This window comes from Bos indicus, chromosome 25 (genome assembly GCF_029378745.1).
Source record: "Bos indicus isolate NIAB-ARS_2022 breed Sahiwal x Tharparkar chromosome 25, NIAB-ARS_B.indTharparkar_mat_pri_1.0, whole genome shotgun sequence".
NCBI classification, from domain to species: domain Eukaryota; kingdom Metazoa; phylum Chordata; class Mammalia; order Artiodactyla; family Bovidae; genus Bos; species Bos indicus.
In genome coordinates this window covers 2,167,922-2,189,749 of record NC_091784.1, presented here as the reverse complement: position 1 = coordinate 2,189,749, position 21,828 = coordinate 2,167,922, and the positions used below count along the sequence as shown (strand labels likewise).

The 21,828-nt window shown below is 61.9% G+C and overlaps 1 protein-coding gene across 1 annotated transcript; it reads left to right on the top strand.

Moving 5' to 3' along the window:
* The first annotated feature begins 1,263 nt into the window (after positions 1-1,263).
* On the top strand, positions 1,264-21,820 carry CLCN7 (chloride voltage-gated channel 7). Its single transcript, XM_070779404.1, has 25 exons — positions 1,264-1,481; positions 7,838-7,909; positions 10,992-11,063; positions 11,155-11,220; positions 11,765-11,897; positions 12,120-12,229; positions 12,649-12,729; positions 13,310-13,372; positions 13,464-13,547; positions 14,050-14,143; positions 14,355-14,419; positions 14,555-14,671; positions 15,222-15,276; positions 15,518-15,578; positions 16,054-16,192; positions 16,877-16,970; positions 17,679-17,848; positions 18,726-18,777; positions 18,977-19,104; positions 19,203-19,288; positions 19,384-19,513; positions 20,053-20,112; positions 20,208-20,384; positions 20,468-20,548; positions 20,683-21,820. The coding sequence occupies exons 1-25, from the start codon at positions 1,329-1,331 to the stop codon at positions 20,767-20,769; spliced, it is 2,430 nt and encodes an 809-aa protein (XP_070635505.1). The 5' UTR covers positions 1,264-1,328; the 3' UTR covers positions 20,770-21,820.
* Positions 21,821-21,828: the final 8 nt, after the last annotated feature.

Sequence of the window (21,828 nt, the reverse complement as noted above, 5' to 3'; positions counted from 1 at the left end):
AACAAGACATGGGGATCCCCAGTGGGTGAGTGATGGGAGCCACACCCACCTCGAATCCTATCAACCCCACTTCTGATCTAAGTCCGCTGCGTTCCTGGGTAGGGAGGACGGAAGAATGCAGAGGGGCCTCCCCTCCGGACCCCTCGTCCCTAGGCCTGTTCTCACTTCCCCATTGCTCTGTGCAGCTCTCCACAGGCCTGGGCTTCATACAACCTGCACTTGCCCACTCCCTTCAGTTGAGAACCAGCCCCACCGCTCCTCGGAGCCTGAGCCAGCTGTACTCCGTAGCTTCCAGGCCCTCCTCCACAGACAGGGCTGGCTTACGATTGTTCTTATCCCGTAAAAGGGCAAAGCCAGGTCACACCTTTTGTGATAGATCATGGGGAAAACTTACAATCCTGTTGGGCTTCCTTCCTCTTATTTTGGTTTCAGTTTTGGTTTTATTTTGAAACATGTGGGGAGAAAAAAGCCTATAAAGAACTTCTAAAATGTCTTTATTTTGAAAAGCTTCAAATTTAAAGAAAAAAGTTACCAGAAGAATACATGGCACAGGTGTATTTACCCTGGATTCATCCGTGCTAACATCCCACCAGCTTGCTTTCTCCCTCTGTGGGTAGCTACATACTGTGATTACCATTAGCCTGTGAATCACCTGAGGCTACACTGCAGACATCACATCACAGTCCCCGAATATCTCAGTGCTGTCTCCAGAGGAAATGGGCTTTTCTGATATGACACCCAGACGAAGATCACGCCCCAGGTTTGGGCGCCGCAGTAACGCCCCTACCTAATACACAGTGCATGTCTGATCTTTGCCAATTGTCCCCCAAATGCCAGGCCCACGAGCAGCCTCGGTTGCCCGGCTCTGAATCTCCTGTCATCCAGGGCGGTCTCACGGTGTTCCTCGGTGTTTCTCGGTGGACGCTGACACTGCAGGAAGAGCTGCCTAGCTGGCACGTGTCCCGAAATTGGGGTTCAACTGATTTTCCCTGTGTGATGCGCTCAGTGCAGCGTTTTCTGCAGGAAAGCCACAGGGCCATGGTGTGCCCTCAGCACAACCGTTTGCTGCGCGGGGACTCGTCCCGACAGGCGGGTCTGCATGCACGGCTGTGCGGACTCGCCCTGGAGCCGGCTCACTCTCCGCGCGGCCCAGCCGGTGCCGGGCAGCAGAACTGCAACTCCCAGAAGGCCACGCGCGTCCCGCGGCGCCGTCGGATCACGTGGGCGCCGGCGGGGCACGTGACCCGGACGGCCGTCACGTGACGGCTGCGCGGGTCACGAGAACAAACACGGCCGCGGCGCCGGCGGCCGGTCCACTGCGGCGGGACATGGCCAACGTTTCCAAGAAGGTGTCGTGGTCCGGCCGCGACCTGGACGACGACGAGGCGGCGCCGCTGCTGCGGAGGGCGCCGCGGCTCGGGGTGCCGGCCGGCGAGGCGGCGCCGCTGCTGAACGGGGCTGGGCCCGCGGCCGCCCGCGCGGTGAGCCGGGGGCAGGCGGGCCGGGCAGGGTCCGCGCCGCGCTCGCGGGGGCCGGGGGCCGGGGGCCGGGGACGCGGCGAGTCCGTGCTCGGACCGCCGGGCGGACGGTAGGGCGGGCTCGAAAGCCGGGCCCCGTCGGTTCTGGACTCGCGGGATCGCGGGGCCGTCCCCTCGTCCCCGGTGGAGCCCTGCAGCTGCGGTCGACTCCCGGCAGCACGAAGCTGTTTCCTCCCTGTTTGCTCCACAGCGGTTGTGAAGAGAAGGCAGGTGGTCTGCTGCTCAGGTCACCCATTACTTTTTGGTTTTGTTTTTTTTAAAATACGAGGTACTATTTTTACCGGGTCGTTTTTGATCCGCTAGGAAAGATGTTTCAAGAGCTTAGGTCGCGGAGTTTGCTTTTGCAGTGGGAATACCTTGGGGACTCGGCCAGGCCCCTTTAGACGCAGCGGTGTCAGGGCGATCTTTGGAATGACAGGGACCTGCGTTCGGTTTTCCCGCAGCTGTTCTTTGGAATGCAAGCGCGGCCAGATGCAGGAAGACAAGTCCGAGTGGTCTAAATGTGCCCTGCGAGTCAGCACAGAAGTCTGTGTCACTTAAGTCAGTTCCTGTGTGTTGTGTTAATTTTGAGTTGATTGCGTGGCCTTACTCTGTTTTGTGACTTTTCTTCCCCTTTCTTTTTTCTCACTGTGTTCTAGATGTGTCCTTTACACCCTTTTGTGGTGTTTAATGAGGAAGGACTCAAGCATGGGGTGTTCCCCTAGAACTTATCATTAGATTCCCCTGGTCCCCCAGAGATGCATTGGACGGTGAGGGTCACAGTCTGCTCCGTGAGTGAGGTCTTCTGCTCAAGCGCTGTCTGTCCGCGTGAGAAGTGACCTAAAGGGTCTGATTTACAGTAGTTTTTGATCTGCTAGGAGACAGGGCTGCTTTGTTATTTTCTTCTCAAAATGTTTGTTTCTTTTCTCCTCCTTAAAGTGTGGAGAAGGAAATGGCAACCCACTCCAGTATTCTTGCCTGGAGAATCCCATGGACGGAGGAACCTGGTGGGCTACAGTCCATGGGGTCACAAAGAGTTGGACATGACTGAGCGGCAGGGGCAGTCTTTCTGCCCCCTTCTGATGTCTATGCCAGAATCTTTCTCTATCTCCTTCATACTTTAATAAAACTTGATTACATAAAAAAAAGAAAGTGATCTGAAATCTACAAACTACAAATATGAAACTGGCCCTAAGGGCTGACAGGTAAAATGATTGAAAGCTTCCAGATGGAATTGGAGTTTATTTCAGGACTCAGTGTGCGGGGGTTTCTCAGTTCTCCTTAGACAGCATAGACACGGGAGTTGACTTTCTTTTGTTTTTCCTTAAGAACCTGTTGACTCTTCCCTTGAAACTCATTCCCCTGTAAAAAACCTTTAGGGGCTTTTTTGTTTTTCATTTGTGTCTAGTAAGTATCAGTTGCTCTTAAGCAATTTGAAAATAACGTGTGGTGCATCTGCTGTGTGCCCCAGCTGCACACAAGAGGTGAACAGCGCAGCTCCCTTGCCACTGGCTCCAACTCCAGGAAGAACAGGCCCAGGGCTCTGGGAGGACTGTGTGAGGGGCCCCAAGGGCAGGAGAGGTCACCTTGGGTCCAGTCTTGAAGCCTGCATGATCCTCGGGCCAGTAGACAGAGGGGAGAGAGAAAGGGAGAGTGCATTTGGGAAGCAAATTGGAGTGAGTGGTGGGGCGGGGGAAAGAGCCAGGATGGACTCGCAGGGGACAGCTGTGGGCTTCCTGTTGTCTTTATCTCGTGGAGAAACCTCGGGAAGCTGGAAACTCCAGCCTTGAAGGATGCTCAGACGGCCTGGGGTGGGCGAATGGAGGGGCTAGGGGTCACTGGAGGCATTGATGCAGGAGCTTTGCTCTGCACCAGCAGAGGCAAGTGCTCAGGCTCCTTGCTGGCAAGGAGGGTCACCCATGTCCAGCCCCCAGCCGCCCGTCATGAGGTGGTCAACACTGGTCACTCCCAGGGGTATTAGAAACAGCAGTTTGGCTCTGGTGGTCTTTGGGTTGCGGCTGACTCAGCCCCTCAAGGCCAGCCATCTTGCAGGAGGGGCGGTTCTGGACCGGCAGGCTGAGTTCACCACAGCACACTTGGAAGCTGCTCTTGGAACAGGGCCGTCTGAACTGAAGTGGCAGCCTGGTGCCTTGGGGTTTCCTGCAGGGTGTCCCCAGCCGGAGTCCAGTGCACCCAGTATGGGAACCTGCCAGGCGCTCTGGGGGCTGCTATGGGCCATCCTGGGCAGGATGGTTGTGGGGCGCCCCGAGTGTAGCCCCATCCGTCGGGAACCAGGCCATTCGGAGCTGCTCTTCTCTCTCTCTGGTCCTTGGCCTGTCATGCCCAAGTGTGGGGTGAAGGCAAGTTGCTGCCTGTCCACCCCTGGGGCAGGGGAGGTGGCGTCAGCCAGCAAGTCACAGTCATATGTGCGGGCAGAGGGTGGGCAGCAGGAAGCAGAGGCGTCTCAGGACTCAGAGGGAAGCCTGAGCCGGCAGCAGCTCCGGGCTGGGGTGAGCGTCGGCGGAAAGTCCCTCTGCCTCCGTGTCCGCGTGCTGTCCTCCTCCCCTTCCAGCTGCCCTGGCTCCACGTCACAGGGTGCAGGCCAGCCACCCCGGCACCTCCCCGAGGGCTCCCTCTCTCCCCTGTCTCCCCCAGGCCTGCAGTAGCCTCTGCCCAGGGCTGGTGCAGGCGGCTCAGAGTCTGGGAGGCAGAGGACGTGAGTACAGCCGAACCATGTGGGAGAGATGAAGACAAGGTGGGCCCAGAGCCGGTCAGGGCGTCCGGGAGGCCCCCGGGGCAGAGGCAGCTGTGCCCGGACAGCAAGGCCATGGCAGGGCTGTTCTCATCCCCCACCGTCTTCCGTCAGCTCTCGGCCAGATGCCGCTGCCCCCCGCCCCGCCGCTCTTGGGCCCTGGCATCACCCTCAAAGCCTTCCTTTATGCTGACTTTGTTTATGGGCAGCCTGGTTTTTCTGACTGTAAGCCCCTGGTGGCAGAGGCCCTGTGCATGTCCTCAGTGCTCAGGGCGGAGGGCTTCGGGCTGAGGGGGGTTGGAGAGCAGAGGGCAGGGGTGTGCAGACAGCCGGTAAACTTTGCCATTTGTTTTAATGATGCAGAAGCTACGTAGCACAGTTGACCACCTCATGCGTGACTAAGCACACGTCGGCAGCACTAAGTCCACCGTCAGCAGCAGCACCTCCAGGACCTCTCGTCCTCCCAGACTGAACCTCTGTCCCCTGTGAGCCCCGACTCCCCAGCCCTCCCCCAGCCCCTGGCAAAGGCCGGTCTGCTGTCTGCGTGACGTCTCAGAGCAGCGGCGTCATGCAGCATTTGTTGTTTTGTGACTGGCTTCTTTCGGCGCCTCCAGGTCTGTGCGTGCTGGAGCATGTGACGGGGTTTCCTCCTTTCTAAGGCGGAACAGCGCTGCACTGCGTGCGTGGACGTTAGGCTTATGCACCATCTTCCAGTGGGCAGTTGGGGTGCTTCTGCCCCTTGGCTACTGTAAACGATGCTGCTGTGAGTGTGGGTGTACACACACCTCTTTGAGACCCCTTTTGCTGGTCATTTGGGCCTCTACCCGGAGGTGGAATTCCTGGGTCATGAGGTAATTCTATTTTTAATTTTTTGAGGAACCGCTGTCCTGTTTTCCACAGCAGCTGCTCTGTTTTACGCTCCCAGCAACAGCACACAAGGGCTCTGGTCCTGGCATGTCTTCACCAGCGCTTGTTTCTCTGTTTTTTGACCCTGTCCGTCCTCACGGGTGTGAGGTGGTATCGCACTGTGTTTTTGATCTTCACGCCCCAAGCCCCATGGCCGGTCTTTTTAGTCGAGTCGTTCGTTGCTGTCGGGCTGCAGGAGTTCCGTTCTGTAGGACTAGTTTTTTTTCACTCTGTTCATCGTTTCCTGTGATGCATGGAAGTTCACTTTGATGTGCTTCCCTTCGCATATAAATTTTTAATTAATTGTGGATTTATGGGAAGTTGAAAAGACAGTACAAGAGAGCCTGTGTGCCGCACCCCATCTCCCGGGGGCCTTCCGTCTTATCCCGGGGCAGTGCCATGCCAAAACTGGGCAGTGATGTTGGCACAGTGTGTGTGCCCAGCGCCCTGCTGTCCCGCAGGGCACACCCGTCAGTGCCCGCATCCTGCCTCTCTCAGCCACTGCCCAGCCCCTGCCTGCTCTCCCTCAGGACTGGCGTTCCAAGCATGTCGGCTCAGGGGAGCCACATGGAGTGAAATCTTGCAGTCCTTTCGGAAGCATGGAGGTTTCATCCAGGCTGTCGTGTGCATCAGCAGTTTGGGGACGTGCTAGCAATTAGCTTGGGTGTAAGAAAAGAGAGAAAACAAGTCCCCATAAATCCAGTAAACGGCTTTTTCATCACAGAAGATAATTCGTTTGTGAGATGCTCATAGAGTTCGGGGGAGAGATGATGAAAACACGAGGGTGCTGGAGGAGGGGTGCGGCCGGGAGCCACAGCAGGGGCTCTGTCCCTGCAGGAGCCCGTGTCTGGGTCTGACCGCAGCTCCCTGCTGCCCTCACGTGCTCACCCGGTGACTCCTGGTGGGGGAGTCCACGCCTCTGGGGCTGTGCTGCCCACTCTGCCTAGACCGCGTGGTTGCAGCCTGGCCCTCAGGGGCTGCTGAGCTGGCAGGGGAGCTGCTCTGTGGGCCAACGGCTCAGCAGGAGCGACTGGTGGTGCACTCTGTCAGTGGCACTGAGACGCGCGTGCCCCTTCCGCCTGGTTCTGCGGCTCCGCTTGTTGGGTTGGAGGGCAGTTAGGTCTTTGCTGCTGCTTTCGAATCCCACTTTCAGCTTTGCCTATCTCTGCACCCCATCTCCTCAATGGAGAAGTCCCCAGTGCATGCTCCGCCAGTGGGCTGGCGGCCGGCGTGCCTTCTGGCGACATGTGGCTGTGTGGGGAGCACAGGCTGCAGCCAGCTCGGGCCTGACCTGTGAAGTCGGGTCCTTTCTGGCCCAGTGGGCCAGGCCCTCCTGCCTTCCTCATCAGGGTCAGCAGTTTTAAGGATGTTACCGATTGTTTTTAGGAAAGAGAGCAGTTGTGTTCTCTGCTCACTCCCATTGTACTGATGTTTGCCATTTACACTTGGAGGAAAGCGGCTGGAGCAGGATGGTGGGCTCGTGAGCACGCCTGACAGGTTACCTGTCGTGGGGGAGCAGTGCCCCTGTGGGGTCCCCCCAGCCTGGAGCCTGTGTGGGGTCTCGGCAGCTGAGGCCAGGCCCCAGTGTGGTCAGGCTGGTGTCCTCAGAGGGGGACACACACAACACATGTGCACACATACCCACACTCAAGCGCATGTACACCACGCGTGCGTACCTGTCCACGTGCACACCTGCAGGCACACATATGCACACACACAGGAGGCTGGTGGCAGCAGAGCAGAGGTTGGAGTGATGTGACCACAGCCGAGGGGCTGCCACACCACCAGGGATGGGAAGGGGCAGGGCCTCCCTCCCGACCCTGCGCGGGCATGCTCCCCGCTGGTACTTGTATCCGCGGAGCTGAGAGAACGTTTCTCTGCCGCAGCCTCTGCAGCTGTGGTCTCAGCCTGGGGCCTGCACTGCTGGCGGCTGGGCGTGCTGCTGAGTGTACGCCCTCCTGCTGGAGTGCCCGTGTGTTCTGGGCTCCCATGTGGCGGGCCCGCGGTCCTCATCCCTTCTGTGCTCCGTGGTTTCTGCAGAGGAGAGGCCAGGCGCCTGAGCGCCGGGAGCCCCTGTGTCCCACAGGGGGCTCGTTTCCCGGGGCTGCGCCTGTGGCGGCCTATGCTTCGTCTCTTGGTCCTCATGTGTGCCATGCCCGGCGCTGGGCGTGAGGGTGGGCACGTGCCAGAGTGACTGTCCTCTGCGATTGACCTGTCCTGGGCCCAGTAGCACGCCTTGCTTCAGAATGCCCTGCCCCAGAAAGGATGCTCCTCTGACCGTGTGTCTGGGTAGGGGTGGTAGTTGGGAGGCCTGTGACGGGCCCACCTGGTGGAGTGGCTCATGTCATGATGGGGGGACAGAGATGGGGCCTCTGCAGGTGGCCGGGGGGTGCGGGGTGAAGGGCTCCTGGAGGAGGGGCTTCATCCCCTGGGTTTCCCAGGACAGGAGAGAGGGACCCAGGAGGACCCGGGGATGGGACAGGCTGTGGGTCCCGGGCTGGGCCTGGGGGCAGCGCTGGCCCCGCTGGCATCTTCCACATGCGGATGTGGGTCTGTGTTCCCCCAAGGACGCCAGGACACCGGGGTCGGGGGGCCAGGAGGGGGTTATGCTGATGCAGCTTGGCCTGCAGCTGAGCAGCGTATGGTTCTCTTCTGCTTCCAGTCACCACACTCGGCATTCTTTCGGATCGGACAGTTGAGCAGCGTGGAGCTGGATGATGAGCTTCTGGACCCTGTGAGTGGAATCCTGCTTGACCAGGCCCCTTCCCTGCCTGCTTGACCAGGCCCCTTCCCTGCCCCACCCCAGACAGCCAGGCCCGTTCTGTGGAGCCACAGCCTGGCAGAGGACGGACAGAGAATGCCACACAGGAGGATAGCAGGTGGTGACAGTGCTGTGCAGAGCGTGGGGACAATGCCGTGCACACGGGCCACCAGAGGAGGCTCCCCTGCGGGACCCCATCCCCGAGGCTGAGATGATGAGCGCAGGTGGGGGCACGCACGTCAGGAGCAAGCTGCTGTGTGCAGCCTGGGAGGGCCAGGCACGGGGCCCGTGGTGGCCCAGGGATGGCATCTCAGGGTGCTGGGCCCTTGGACCTGGGTGGCGTCCCTTCTCCTGCCCCTGTTTCGGGGGTTGAAGTATCCAGCAGTTTCCAGCCTTTTCCCGAGACCCTCCCCGAGTCGTGCAGTTGACCCCCACCTCGGGAGTCAGCCTGCATCCCCGTGAGGCTGCTGGCACCGCACAGCCTTCGTGTCTTTGTATCTTTGGGAGAACTTCTGGGTCCTGTCACGTTTCTTAACCAGGTTGTTTGTGTTTTTGTGATTGAGCCCTGAGAGGTCTTTGTACACTCCAGACACACATCGCTTGTCGGTTGCAGGATCTGCAGAAATTTCCTCCTGTCCATTACTGGTCTTCTCACTTTATACCGGTGTCCTTTGAAGCACAAACACTGCTAATTTTGACACAGAGAGTCCATTTGGTCTGTTTTTTGTTGCTTGTGCTTTGGGTGTCATAGGTAAGAAACCACTTCCCAGGCCAAGGTCATAAGCATTTACTCCCGTCTTTCGTGTTCTACAGTTTAGATCTTTGATCTGCTTACCCCTAGTTTTGTACATGATGTAAGATAAGGGTCCAGCTTCGTTCTTTGCACCTGGGTGCCCAGTTTTCCCAGCACCGTTTCTTGAAAAGATAGTGCTTTCCCTGTTGAGTTGTCTCAGCACCATCATTGAAGGTCAGTTGCTGTGACGGGTTTGTTTCTGGGCTCTGAGCCTGTCCCTGTGCCTAGGCGACACTCCTCTGACGCCTCTAGCTTTGTAGGAAGTTTCAGAAGTAGGAAGTTTGAGTCATCCCACTTTGTTCATTTCCTGAAAGAGGTTTTGGCTGTTCAGGATCCCTTGTGTGTTTCTCTGTGGGGTTCAGGCTCAGCTCATCAGTTTCTTCAGAAGCTCCAGCTGGAGTTTAGACAGAGGTGGCGTCGACTCTTAACATCCAGTCTTCTGATCCACAAGCTCAGCATAGCTTCTCATTTGTTTAGGTCTTCTATTTTTTTTTTTTTTTAACAATGTGTTATAGTTCCTAGTGTACAGATTTTCACTTGCTTTGTTAAGTGCTTTCTAGAAATAAATTTTATTTTGTAGAGTCTTTTTATGCTGTGGTAAATGGAGTTGTTTTCTTAATTTCTTGTTGGATTATTCATTGCAGGAACATGGAAATATGTTTTTCTAGAGTACTTTTTGGGGTTTTCTACATATCAGACCATGCCACCTGCAAAGAAGAGTTTCACTTCTTCCTTCCTGACCTGAGTGCCTTTCCCTTTCTCTCTTGCCCGATTGCCCTGGAAGAGCCTCCAGGACTGAGCTGAGCAGAGGTGCCCCGGCAGGCACCCTCACCTTGTCCAGCTGAGCAGAGGTGCCCCGGCAGGCATCCTCACCTTGTCCAGCTGAGCAGAGGTGCCCCGGCAGGCATCCTCACCTTGTCCAGCTGAGCAGAGGTGCCCGGCAGGCACCCTCACCTTGTCCAGCTGAGCAGAGGTGCCCGGCAGGCACCCTCACCTTGTCCAGCTGAGCAGAGGCGCCCCGGCAGGCACCCTCACCTTGTCCAGCTGAGCAGAGGCGCCCCGGCAGGCACCCTCACCTTGTCCAGCTGAGCAGAGGCGCCCCGGCAGGCACCCTCACCTTGTCCAGCTGAGCAGAGGCGCCCCGGCAGGCACCCTCACCTTGTCCAGCTGAGCAGAGGTGCCCGGCAGGCACCCTCACCTTGTCCTAGTCTCAGAGGGGCGGTCGCAGTCTCTCAGCCCTGAGCGTGTAGTTACGTGTGGGGCTTCACAGGCACCTTGGTCGGTGGAGGAGGTCCCCCACGCTCTTCTGTCCTGTCAGGTGTTTTCCCTGTGTCTGTTGAGATGCTCTATGTGGATTTGGTCCTTTATTGAAACAGTATTGGCCTGTTTTTGCTTTTACACCACGTCACCTTCTGCTTGTCCAGACGCCCCCAAGTGTCCTGCAGCTCGGTTCCTTCTGGCCCTAACGGCATCACAGACCCACGGGCTGAGGGCTCAGTCCATGAAACAACCCCTTCCCACACCAGTCCAGGCCGCCACCGTGCTCCCATTGACCAGTGCAAATCAGGGTTCCCACGACCCCCTCCTTGCTTCCATAACTTGCCAGAATGCCTCGCAGAACTCAGGGGAGCACTTTGCTTATGTTACTGGTTTACCACAAAGGACACGACTCGGGAACAGCCAGATAGGGGAGACCCCCAGGGAAGGTATGGGAAGGGGTGCGGAGCCCCACACCCTCCCTGGGAGCCCTCTCCCAGCCCTCCACGTTCACTGGCGGGAAGCTCCCTGACCGCTCCGTGTGGGGTTTGAGTGGAGGTCCATGGCGTGGGCAGGACTGGTTGACCCCTGCCCATTGGAGAACAGCTGCGTCTCCAGCCCGCTGGTCCTGTGGTGGTCTTCTAGTCCCAGCCCAGCCCTCTCTCAGCCCAGACTCGCTTGTCACTCAGAGAAGCCAGGCGTCCGGGGCCGGAGCTGGTGCATGGACGAGCGCCCACAGTGGGTGTCCCGTCGCACCACAGACATCTGCCATCTTGCTTTTCGGGGCCAGGCCACCTTGGTTCCTGGAATAACCCACCTGGCAGGTGTCGCGGGGCCTGACCGCCTGCTTCCTGTTGAGGTTCTTCATCTCCACATCCAGCCACATGCCTGGCCTGGCTTTGGGCTCAGAATCGCTGCCCTGTGGGGCGCGCGGGCACAGCCCCTTCCTTGTGCCGCTGTGTCCTGACACGTGCTGGGTTGCCAGGCTCTGTCTCTTCCCCACAGGACATGGACCCCCCTCACCCCTTCCCCAGGGAGATCCCACACAACGAGAAGCTGCTGTCCCTCAAGTACGAGGTGGGCCCCCTGCGCCCCGCCCTCCCCCAGCGTGGCCGGCCTGTGCCCACGGGCCAGGGTCGCTCACCACTGTCTGCCGCCCGGTCCGCAGAGCCTGGACTACGACAACAGTGAGAACCAGCTGTTCCTGGAGGAAGAGCGGCGTATCAACCACACGGTGAGTCTGCGGGGGAGCCGGGGCGGGGGCAGGCCTGCGTGGGAGCTGGGGGTGAGCCTGCAGGTGAGCTGGGGCAGGTGAGCCGGGGGGTGAGCCTTTGGGTAAGCCTGCAGGTGAGATGGGGCAGGCAAGCCAGGGGGCGAGCCGGGGCGGGCAAGCCGGGGGGTGAGCCTGTGGGTGATGCGGGTTGCAGGGGGCAGTGTGTCTGTATGTGTGTGTGTCCGTCCATCTGTTTGTGTGAGACCCCGCCGCCTCCCTCCTTCTCCTTCCCGCCCCAGCCCCTCCTGGCGTTCTGGGGTGAGCACTGCCCACGGCAGGGCTCAGGTGCCCATGCCAGCGTCACGTTGTCACCTCTGAGGAGGTGGCGGCCGGAGCATCGGCATCCAGTTACGGCCGTGATTGGGGGTCCGTCCTCCAGGGCTCCACAGCCTCTGAGACTCAGTGGGCTGCTCTTCTGGGTCTGGGGGCCCGCAGGGTGAGCCTGTGCACAGTGGAGGTCACAGAGCGGCCCCTGACAACCACACCCGCCCATGGCGACCCGCAGGCTTTCCGGACGGTGGAGATCAAGCGCTGGGTCATCTGCGCCATGGTGGGCATCCTCACGGGTCTCGTGGCCTGCTTCATCGACATCGTGGTGGAGAAGCTGGCCGGCCTCAAGTACAGGCTCGTCAAGGACAGTATCCTTTGTCCGTGGTCACTGGAAGCCAGTGGACCCGCAGGAGGGGTCCCCACCGTGTTCTGCTGTGCGTCAGACAGCGTGATTGGGCGGGGCTACGTGTCTCGGGGTGGGGCTGTATGGTGACCCCGAGATGCCCATTAAGTGCCCCGTAGGCCAGAGCACAGCCCCCTGGGGAGCGGCGCCCCGTGACCCCACAGCACGTGGCCCTTGACAGCCGCAGACATCGACAGGTTCACCGAGCATGGCGGGCTGTCCTTCTCCCTCCTGCTCTGGGCCGCACTCAATGCCGCCTTCGTGCTCCTCGGCTCCACCATCGTCGCCTTCATAGAGGTAGGCAGGCCCGCCGGCCCAGCCCTGCAGGTCTGCTGGCGGAGGGCCGCACTGAGGGGTCACGTGCCCCAGGACCCCCTTTCCTCCCCATGCCCCTTTGCTCGTCCCTGTGGGGGTGTTGGAAGGAGGGGGGGGCTGTGTCCGGAAGCATCTGGGTGCAGTGCAGGGTTCTCTAGGCGGGCAGGAGCACGGGCCCCTTAGTGGGCCCCCTGTCCTGGGACCCCCACCTGCCCAGGGGGCCACCGGGCCCCCTAAGCCCGTGGCATTTACTCCCCTCGGTGGTCACTCTGTGTGGGGGTGGGAGAGGCGAGCAGCCCCCTCCCCTGGTGGATCGAGCCCCACCAGGCACGTCCTCTTGGGCCTGTGGCAGCGACAGTGGCTCGCCTAGCCTGTGGGCTCAGTGCTGCCTCTCCTTCCAGCCGGTTGCTGCTGGCAGCGGGATCCCCCAGATCAAGTGCTTCCTCAATGGGGTGAAGATCCCCCACGTGGTCAGGCTCAAGGTGAGGTGCAAGGCGGCCCCTGGGGGCTCAGGGCTCAGCCCAGGACGCGTCCTTGCCGACTTAGCAGTGTTCTATTTGCCCACGTTCACCTCCACAATTTGCCCAGACTCGCGCTGTCTGCTGTTGACACGCCTCTGTGTGGACGTGCTGGCAAGTTTATGGGAACTTTTTTTGGACGACGACTCCTGGGCATTTCCAGGGGGTGGTTGGTGGACCTGGGCCGGGGGTTTGCTGGTGACGTCTCTCCTGCCCTTTCTGGGGATGGGGTGCTCCAGGCAGTCGGGGGTCTGGTCCTTCTCAGGGGAGCAGGGAGCAAAGCCCGAGGACAGAGCGACAGCTGCTCTGCGTGTCTCCTGTGTGGGCGTGAGTGCCCGGGATGGAAGGTCTGAGGAAACGGGTGACAGGGGAACGCCAGCTGCCAGCCCCCCATCCCTGGACGCCTGCCTGGGCCCTGGCCCCCTTTTGGCCTCCTGCCTGCTGGGGTCACGATGAGGTTCCTCTCTGTGTGCAGTTTGTCGCTTGGGTTCTTGACCATGTGTGGCCTGTAATCAGATTTGGCATCTTTTCCTTTGTGTTCCAGACCCTGGTGATCAAAGTGTCTGGCGTGATCCTGTCAGTGGTGGGGGGACTGGCCGTGGGGAAGGTAACGGAACGCGGCTGCCCCAGCCTGCACCCCCTGCCCCTACCCCGTGGGGGCAGGCTGACCTTCAGAGCACACCGTCCTTGCCTTCCAGGAGGGGCCGATGATCCACTCGGGCTCGGTGATCGCCGCGGGTATCTCCCAGGGCAGGTCCACGTCGCTGAAGCGGGACTTCAAGGTGAGTCCCCCGAGTGCCCAAGGCCAAACCCCGGGCAAGGCCCACCTCCCCTGCAGCCTCCTGTCCTCAGCCTCTGGTCCGTGGGGCATCCGGTTGCTCAGTGCTCCGTGCGGAGGTGTGTGTCTGTGTGGAAACGGCGTGTAGCTCTGAGAAGTGTCCACGGGAATGTGGCCCAGAGAGGTCGGGAAGCTCGCGTGTGCGGGCTGGTCCTTCGTGCACAGACCACAGCGTGTGGTCACTCCTGGAGTGGGCAGTTTTCTCTGGACGTCAGTGGGCAAGGAGGCTGCCCGAGACCCTGCTCTGCAGTCCTGCCAGCCGACCCCATGGCTGAGCCCATCCGCTCCCTTCCCTCTTCCCTTCCTCCCTCTCACTTTGAGTCCCTTTTCCCTCTCTCCTCCCCTCCCCCACCCCTCCCCTACCCCTCAGTCTGGGCCCCCTCCCCTGGTCTGAGAGAAGTGCCATCGGAGGCCGGGGCTGAGGCGTCTCTGTTGTCCTGGCCCAGATCTTCGAGTACTTTCGCAGAGACACGGAGAAGCGGGACTTCGTCTCGGCAGGAGCTGCAGCTGGAGTGTCCGCAGCCTTTGGGGCCCCTGTGGGTGAGGAGGGGTGACTGCTGTCCCCCGCTGTGGGGAAGGAGGGTCTTGGTGTTGGGGGACTCTTGCCACTGAGCACGTGGGGCGGGCCTCCCGAGAGCCCCGATGGCCCTCTGTCATGGGCCAGGTGCCCTGGGGGCGGGGGCGGGGGCGGCCATGGGTGCAGGGCTGTCTGGTGGGGCGGTCACCTTAGGGCTGGCGGCTGCTCTTCCAGGTGGGGTGCTGTTCAGCTTGGAGGAGGGCGCGTCCTTCTGGAACCAGTTCCTGACGTGGAGAATCGTGAGTGCCAGGGACGGCCCTCCTGAGGCTGGGCAGCCCTCAGCCCACAGTCCCTCCCCGCTGTCCCCCGCTGGGGCTCAGCTGTGTCCTGCTGCAACACGTTGGTGCTGACAGTGTGCGTCTCTCTGCCTGCAGTTCTTTGCTTCCATGATCTCCACTTTCACCTTGAACTTCGTCCTGAGTATTTACCATGGGAACGCGTGGGACCTGTCCAGCCCTGGGCTCATCAACTTTGGAAGATTTGATACTGAGGTGCCCGCCACGGCACCCCTCGCCCTGCAGCCTTTCTCCGAGGGGGCCGGGCTATGCACTCGAGGCTCAGCCCGAGCAGCTGTGGGGGGAGCCCTTGTCTGTGGGGCTAGGGCTGGAGCTGCCCCAGGAGGGGGTGTCTCGCTTGGCCCTGCAGGTGGGGCGCCCATCAGCCAGCAGTGCTTCGGGGCAGCTCAGGCGTCTGCAGACTGTCGGGCGGCATCACTGAGGCTGATGGCTGGTGCCCCGCAGCGGCTCCCGGAGGCCAAGAGGTCCTCAGTGGCTGGCTCTTTCCCATGACAGGCTGCTGGTGGCCACGTCACCAGCGTCCTCTTCCTCTTTCGTGGCCCCTCACTTGCCCATTTGCAAAACCCTGGGCCGTCCCCAGCCTCCCTGTGAGGAGGCAGGCGGTCTGATCTGCCTAAGTGCCTAGGGTTCCTCTCCTGGGGTCTGTGCCCTGTGGGGAGGCGTAGGGCCCCTGGACATGCCTGGCCTCATCTGAGCAGGGGCCGGTGGTTTGCTCATGGACGCCTGCTCTTGTTTTTCCACACAGACCATGGTGTACGTGATCCACGAGATCCCCATCTTCATCGCCATGGGTGTTGTGGGTAAGGACGGTCGCGGGCTCCAGGCCTAGCCTGGCTGTGGGGTCCAGAGAAGCTCATGGCCCCGGCTCTGCTGGCTATCCCGGGTGGCTGGGGGGAGCCCACCCAGGGGGACAGCTCCTCAGCTTCCTCACTCTGAGTCCGTGGAGGGGCCCTCCCTCCTCGGGCGTCCCCTCTGGCCCCCCTGCCACCTGGGCAGCCTTCTCTGAGTCTCAGACACGTATCTGCTCCTTCCTCTTCCCAGGGGGCATTCTCGGAGCTGTGTTCAACGCCTTGAATTACTGGCTGACGATGTTTCGAATCAGGTGAGAAATAAGTTTTGACAGGTGTGGCCACACGGGGTCTCTTAGAAACAGTCCCGTTCTGTGCTCTCGCCATGCAGTAGCCCTGTGCCCAGTGTGCTCCCTGCCCCCCACATGGCGAGGCACGTGAGGCCTGGCAGGAGGCACGGCCCGTGGACCTGGTGCGGCCCTGGTGAGGTGTGTCGGGCTGCTCGCATCAGCCTCGGTGGTTTGCAGGGGTGTCTGCAGGCACACTCTGTCTGGCAGAGTTGCTCGTGTCGCTGGGAGAGCCATCCCGGGGGCCTCTGGTGTTTGCGGCCGAGGCGGGGTCTTGGCCTTCTTTCTCCTTGTCCTCTCACTCCGGGAGGCAGCCGAGAGCAGGCAGAAGCCTGGTGCGGGTGGGCAGATGGGCGCGGCGTCCAGGGCGGCCTTCCCGAGTGGCGGGCCCTGTCGCCCTTGCCACCGGCCAGCCCACACTTGGCCCGGCTGTGCGCTCCAGGTACGTCCACCGGCCCTGCCTCCAGGTGGTCGAGGCCACGCTGGTCGCCGCCGTCACCGCCACGGCCGCCTTCGTGCTCATCTACTCATCCCGGGACTGTCAGCCTCTGCGGGGGAGCTCCGTGTCCTACCCCCTCCAGGTAGGCGACCGAGGGGGTGGGGCAGGGCAAGCCCCCAGACGAGGGCAGGCACCTACCTGGCCTCCTGGAGTGGTGGGCTGACGGGGTCTGCAAGGTGGGGTGGTGGGTGTGCAGGGGAGACCCGTGTGCCCACGCTCACCACGGCAGGTTTCACCGCAGCCCCGGTGCCCGCCCACGACAAGCAGGAACCCGGTGGTTCACACACACGGTGGGTCCCCTCCCTGTGGAGAGGGCTGAGCTCTGACGTGCTCCCACATTGCCACCTGAGAGATGCCAGATGGGAAGGGCCACACGTGGCATGGTTCTGTTTATGGGAAACGTCCAGAGCAGGCTCCTTCATAGACGGGAGCTGTTTGCCGGTTGTCCAGGGCGGAATACACACTCACAGGCCTGTCTAGGCCCGCAGCTGGGGCCGTGGGATGGACACACACCACTCTGCTGGGAGCCCCTGCTCAGGTTAAGGCTTCTAGGGGGGCACAGTCTTGCTCAGCCTGAGGGCTGGGCCTAGCACACGCCGGGCACTGACGTCCGCCCAGGCACTGTGGGAGCCTGCTCCTGACACAAGCTCTCGGGCCTCACCTCCTCTCCGAGGCCGCAGCCAGACCCCCCGTGTGTGCTTGTCCCTGATGCCGCCCGGCCCAGGACCACCGCATCCCACTGCCCATCCACTCTCACCCCTTGCAGCTCTTCTGTGCTGATGGGGAGTACAACTCGATGGCCGTGGCCTTCTTCAACACCCCGGAGAAGAGCGTGGTCAGCCTTTTCCACGACCCCCCAGGTACGTGCCCCTGCTCTGAGCTGTCGTTTGCCTGTCCCCTGTAGGCCTGTGCCCTCTGGCCTGTCTGCGCGTGCACAGACGCGGGCAGGGCTGACTGACGCCTTCTGGCTGAGCACCCGCAGCCTTGCTGCAGGGCTGGCTGTACTAGGGCCTGCAGCTGGCAGCCAGTGCCCGGGGGCCCAGCCAGGCTCCCCAGGCTGTCTGGTTCTCTTCCTGGAGGCCATCCTGTCCTTTGTTCAGATGGACTTGCCTCCCAGGGTGGGCTTCCCTCTTGGCTGCTGCCCACAGGGGTCACTCGGTCAGAAGTCAGCCTGGGGAGGCGCTCTCTGGCGCTAGAGCCTTGCGCAATCCCATGTTCCTAATGACAGGCTCAGGCTGGATGCAGACCTGCTTCCAGTGCAGTGGTCTTGGTTACCCAGGGGCGAGGGGCCGCCCTGGCCGCTCGGTGCCTGTCTGCAAGCCCTCTGCCTCAGCTCTGGCTGTCGCCCACTGTCAGTGGCAGCCCAGGGCCCCCGCTCCCCACCGCCTGTCCCCTGGGCATCTGGGCTTGTGCCCGAGGGCCGGGCCCTGAGACCCTGCACTGGGCCTCTGAGGATGGGAAGGCTCGGGGAATGGGCTGTGACCAGGGACTCAGCTGGACCACTGGGTGGGCAGTAGCACCCAGGGTTGCGTCCGCGAGGCAGGCCCTGGCCAGCGCCTTGTCCGCAGGCTCCTACAACCCCATGACGCTCGGCCTGTTTACCCTGGTCTACTTCTTCCTGGCCTGCTGGACCTACGGGCTCACGGTGTCAGCCGGCGTCTTCATTCCGTCCCTCCTCATTGGGGCTGCCTGGGGCCGGCTGTTCGGCATCTCCCTGTCCTACATCACGGGGGCTGCGGTGAGTGCGGGTCCTCCGGGCCACAGCCGGGCCAGTGCCCTGGGAGAGCACGGCGGGCCCAGGAGCCCACCGTTGCGGGGGCAGAGCCTGGGGGGTGGAGCTCAGGCCTCAGCCCTGGCGATGCCTCCTGCTCGCCTCCCACCTGCCTCCCCGGGTGGCTTGGCCTTCAGCCTGTGGGCCTTCCAGCTGTATTGCGGTGGTTCAGACAAAACCTTAAAAAGCCATCAGAGGGGTACAGTGGGTCTTCCCTCGCCAGGTTTAAGTCGTGTGGCCCAAGTTTCCTTCGACACGGTTTTGGCCTTCGTTACGGTGACTTTCACACCTTTGTAAACTCCTGCCTTGTGGAAGTGAACAGCTGGGCAGCTCCTCAGCGTGTCGTGGACTTGTATGACCACGACCACCCGAGTTCCGAGTGTTCTCGTTACCCCAGAAGGACAGCTGTCTGCGCTAGGCAGTCCCGTTTGTGTCCCCGGCCCCGGCAGCCCTAGTCAGCTTTCTGCCTCCGTGGACTATTGCAGAGGCAATGTATCGTGCCTCTGCTGGCTATTGCGGCAATCTGTCTGTGCAGGCGGGCCATCGTGAGCGTTGTGTTTTCACGGCTCGCCCGTGCAGTAGTGCGAGTCGGCTTTTCACTCCTTTCTACGCTTCCTGGTGTGGCCCAGGTGTTTGTGTGTAGACTCCTGCCCACACCCGGCCCCGCCCCAGCGTAGCGCATGCCCGTCTCTCAGGCGGCCAGGTTCACTTGTCCCTGAGTGGTCCCAGTGAGCGTGTTCACAGACTCAGGTGACGCTCGCTCCTGGGCAGTGCGGTCAGTGCAGCCTGGGTGGGTTTGGATCGGGGCTACCACGCCCCCCAGCATCCCGTGTCTTCCCTGCAGGTCTGGGCGGACCCTGGCAAGTACGCCCTAATGGGAGCCGCTGCCCAGCTGGGTGAGTGCTGGCTACCATGTGGGTGTCCCACCCACCTCCCCCCACTCCCCCACCTCCCCCCACCCCCCACCTCCCCCGCCCATCTGGTGCTGCCTGGGGGCCAGGCCGCAGGGTTGGATGGACAGCGGGGTGCTGCACAGGGGACCGTGGGGCTGCTGCCCTACCCGCTCAGTCTCCCCCTCCCCCTCCCCCGGGGCAGGTGGGATCGTGAGGATGACGCTGAGCCTGACGGTCATCATGATGGAGGCCACCAGCAGTGTGACCTACGGCTTCCCCATCATGCTGGTGCTCATGACCGCCAAGATCGTGGGGGACGTCTTCATCGAGGTTCGGCAGGGGGACTGGGGGTCGGCGGCTGTGGCGAGGGCGGGCCCGTGGGGGTGGTCCCCAGCAGCCTTGTGCATGGCCCTGCCCACTCTCCCCAGGGCCTGTATGACATGCACATCCAGCTGCAGAGCGTGCCCTTCTTGCACTGGGAGGCCCCTGTCACCTCGCACTCACTCACCGCCAGGTACCCTCCAGGAAGGCCTGCAGGCTGGGCGGGTGCTGGACGCCCTGGGAGGCTTCATCAGCCACATGGTGGGTCACAGCGTGGCTCTTCCCCAGGGAGGTGATGAGCACGCCGGTCACCTGCCTGCGGAGGAGGGAGAAGGTGGGCGTCATCGTGGACGTGCTGAGCAGCACGGCGTCCAACCACAACGGCTTCCCCGTGGTGGAGGATGCTGACGGCACGCAGGTATCGAGCCCCGTGGAAGGCCAGGCCGACACCTGGGCTGACCAGGGCGGCGAGTGGGGGCGGGCTTCTGTGAAGGTGGGCATCTTGCTCTGGGGTTTCTGGTAGAATCCTCTGCTCACACCGCTTTGCCCGTGAGCGAAGTTCCCGTGGTGTGGTGGTTACTGAAGCACCCCAGCGTCTTGTGGTGCCACCTCAGGCTGCACCCCAGCCGAGGAGTCAGGGCTGACTGTCGGGGTCCTAACAGGATGTGCAGCCACGCTGCCTCTGGCATCTGGGCCAGGGGCCAGAGTCTGCTTCTTGCCCGCACTAACACAATGACCTCTCGGCACCTCATGGTCTGGGTCCTGCCGCCTCTCCTGGGCGTTTGGGGACCAGCAAGCCTGCCTGGGGAAGTGCCTGCTGCATGGCTAGTGCCCGTGGGCTGTCGGCATCACCCGGGAGCCTGGCTGGAGCCCCCAGCTGTCTTGGCGCTGGCGGCCAGTGGCCCAGACGGGCGGGTGGGTCCCAGGGCTCCTGCAGATGAGGCATTTCTTGTGCAGCCAGCTCGGCTCCAGGGCTTGATCCTGCGCTCTCAGCTCATCGTCCTACTCAAGCACAAGGTAGGCCATCGGGTGGCCCAGAAGCCAGGCGGGGCCCTGGGCTCTGAACCTTCAGCACCCAGTGCCCGCCCCACCGTCAACCCCGCCTCCCGCAGGTGTTCGTGGAGCGCTCCAGCATGGGCCTGCTGCGACGCCGGCTGCGGCTGAAGGACTTCCGCGACGCCTACCCACGCTTCCCCCCAATCCAGTCCATCCACGTGTCACAGGATGAGCGGGAGTGCACCATGGACCTGTCTGAGTTCATGAACCCCTCGCCCTACACGGTGCCCCAGGTACTGCTGGGGGGTATCCTGCCCCGTCCCCTCCCGGGTGGGGCGGGGCTGGCGGGTGAGCTGAGGCCGTGTCCATGTTGCAGGAGGCGTCCCTCCCACGGGTGTTCAAGCTGTTCCGGGCCCTGGGCCTCCGGCACTTGGTGGTGGTGGACAATTGCAATCAGGTGAGGGGGGCCCGCTGTCCCTGGCCTGCCTGCCCACCCCCAGGGCTCCCCCAGGCTATGCCATCCCCTGCATGCAGGGCAGGGGCATCCATAGAGGGAACGCTGGACGTCATGACCCGGCCTTGCTTTCTCAGGTGGTCGGGTTGGTGACCAGGAAGGACCTCGCCAGGTACCGGCTTGGAAAGGGGGGCCTGGAGGAGCTCTCTCTGGCCCAGACGTGAGGCTCTGGCGCCTGCACCTCCCCCAGGGCCCTGCCCCACTCCCTGGCAGCAGATCCAGCGACCGCAAGACGTTGGGGATGGCCTGGCCAGTGTGTGGCGCACATGGACGCTCTGTGTTCTCAGTGTTCCCTCCCCCAATCTCACCCCTGGGGTCCCACACCCAGCCTCCTGTTCCTGATTCTTTAGGAATCTGTGCAACTGCTGTTTTCTTCCCAAGAGCCCGTGAGCACGCATGTCTGCGTGTGTGCGAGGGGACAGCTGGCGAGCAGGGGCCCGTGGGTCTGAGTGCTGCAGCCCCACGACGGGCTGGTTCCTAGGCCTGCGCCCTGAGCACCACCAGCGGCTGCAGCAGACACCCCTGGCCCTGGCCCTCGGGCCTCGGCTCGGTTGGTGGCCGTCAGGTTTTGGGTCTGGACAGAGACCCGAACTGGAGGCACAGAGGCGAAGCCTTGGGGAGCAGGACCACCCTGGAGCGCAGACCCCAGAGCCGGACTCCTAGACTCACCTCTGCAGCCCTGGCTTCACCCCCCTCAGTGCAGTGGGGTCTGCGCCGGGGTCTGGGCCCAGGGGGAGACCTGAGACCCTCGTTCAGGCCTGGACCCCCGAGTCGAACCACGCCTCTGTCACCACGCCCTTGTGGACACCGCTGGGAAGGCGGATCTTCTTGGCACATGGCGCCCCAATGGCCCTGAGTGATACTCTATAGCAGCTCTGCTTCCAGGATTGGGGGCAGGGGCTTTCTGGGATGAGTCAGCGAGCCCAGAGCAGGGACGCACCCTTCCCAGGCCGGGCAGGCCCAGAGCTGGGATGCTGTGTCCCCGAGGCCCCACCGGACCTTTCTTCTGCAGGGACTGGCGTCCCTGACCCACTCTGGTGGCAGCCATGGATGGCTCTGTGGTGGGTTGGCAGGCGTTCCAGCTGTGTTTCAGCCCCTTTAAAGGGGGTGGGGCCTCAGAAGGTGGCTCTCTTGCTGGTGGGGAAGCCCTCCGTGGGGGGCACGGGGGTCTGATTGTGGGGATCTGAATGGAAGAAATAAAGGAATGGTACTGATGACCGTTG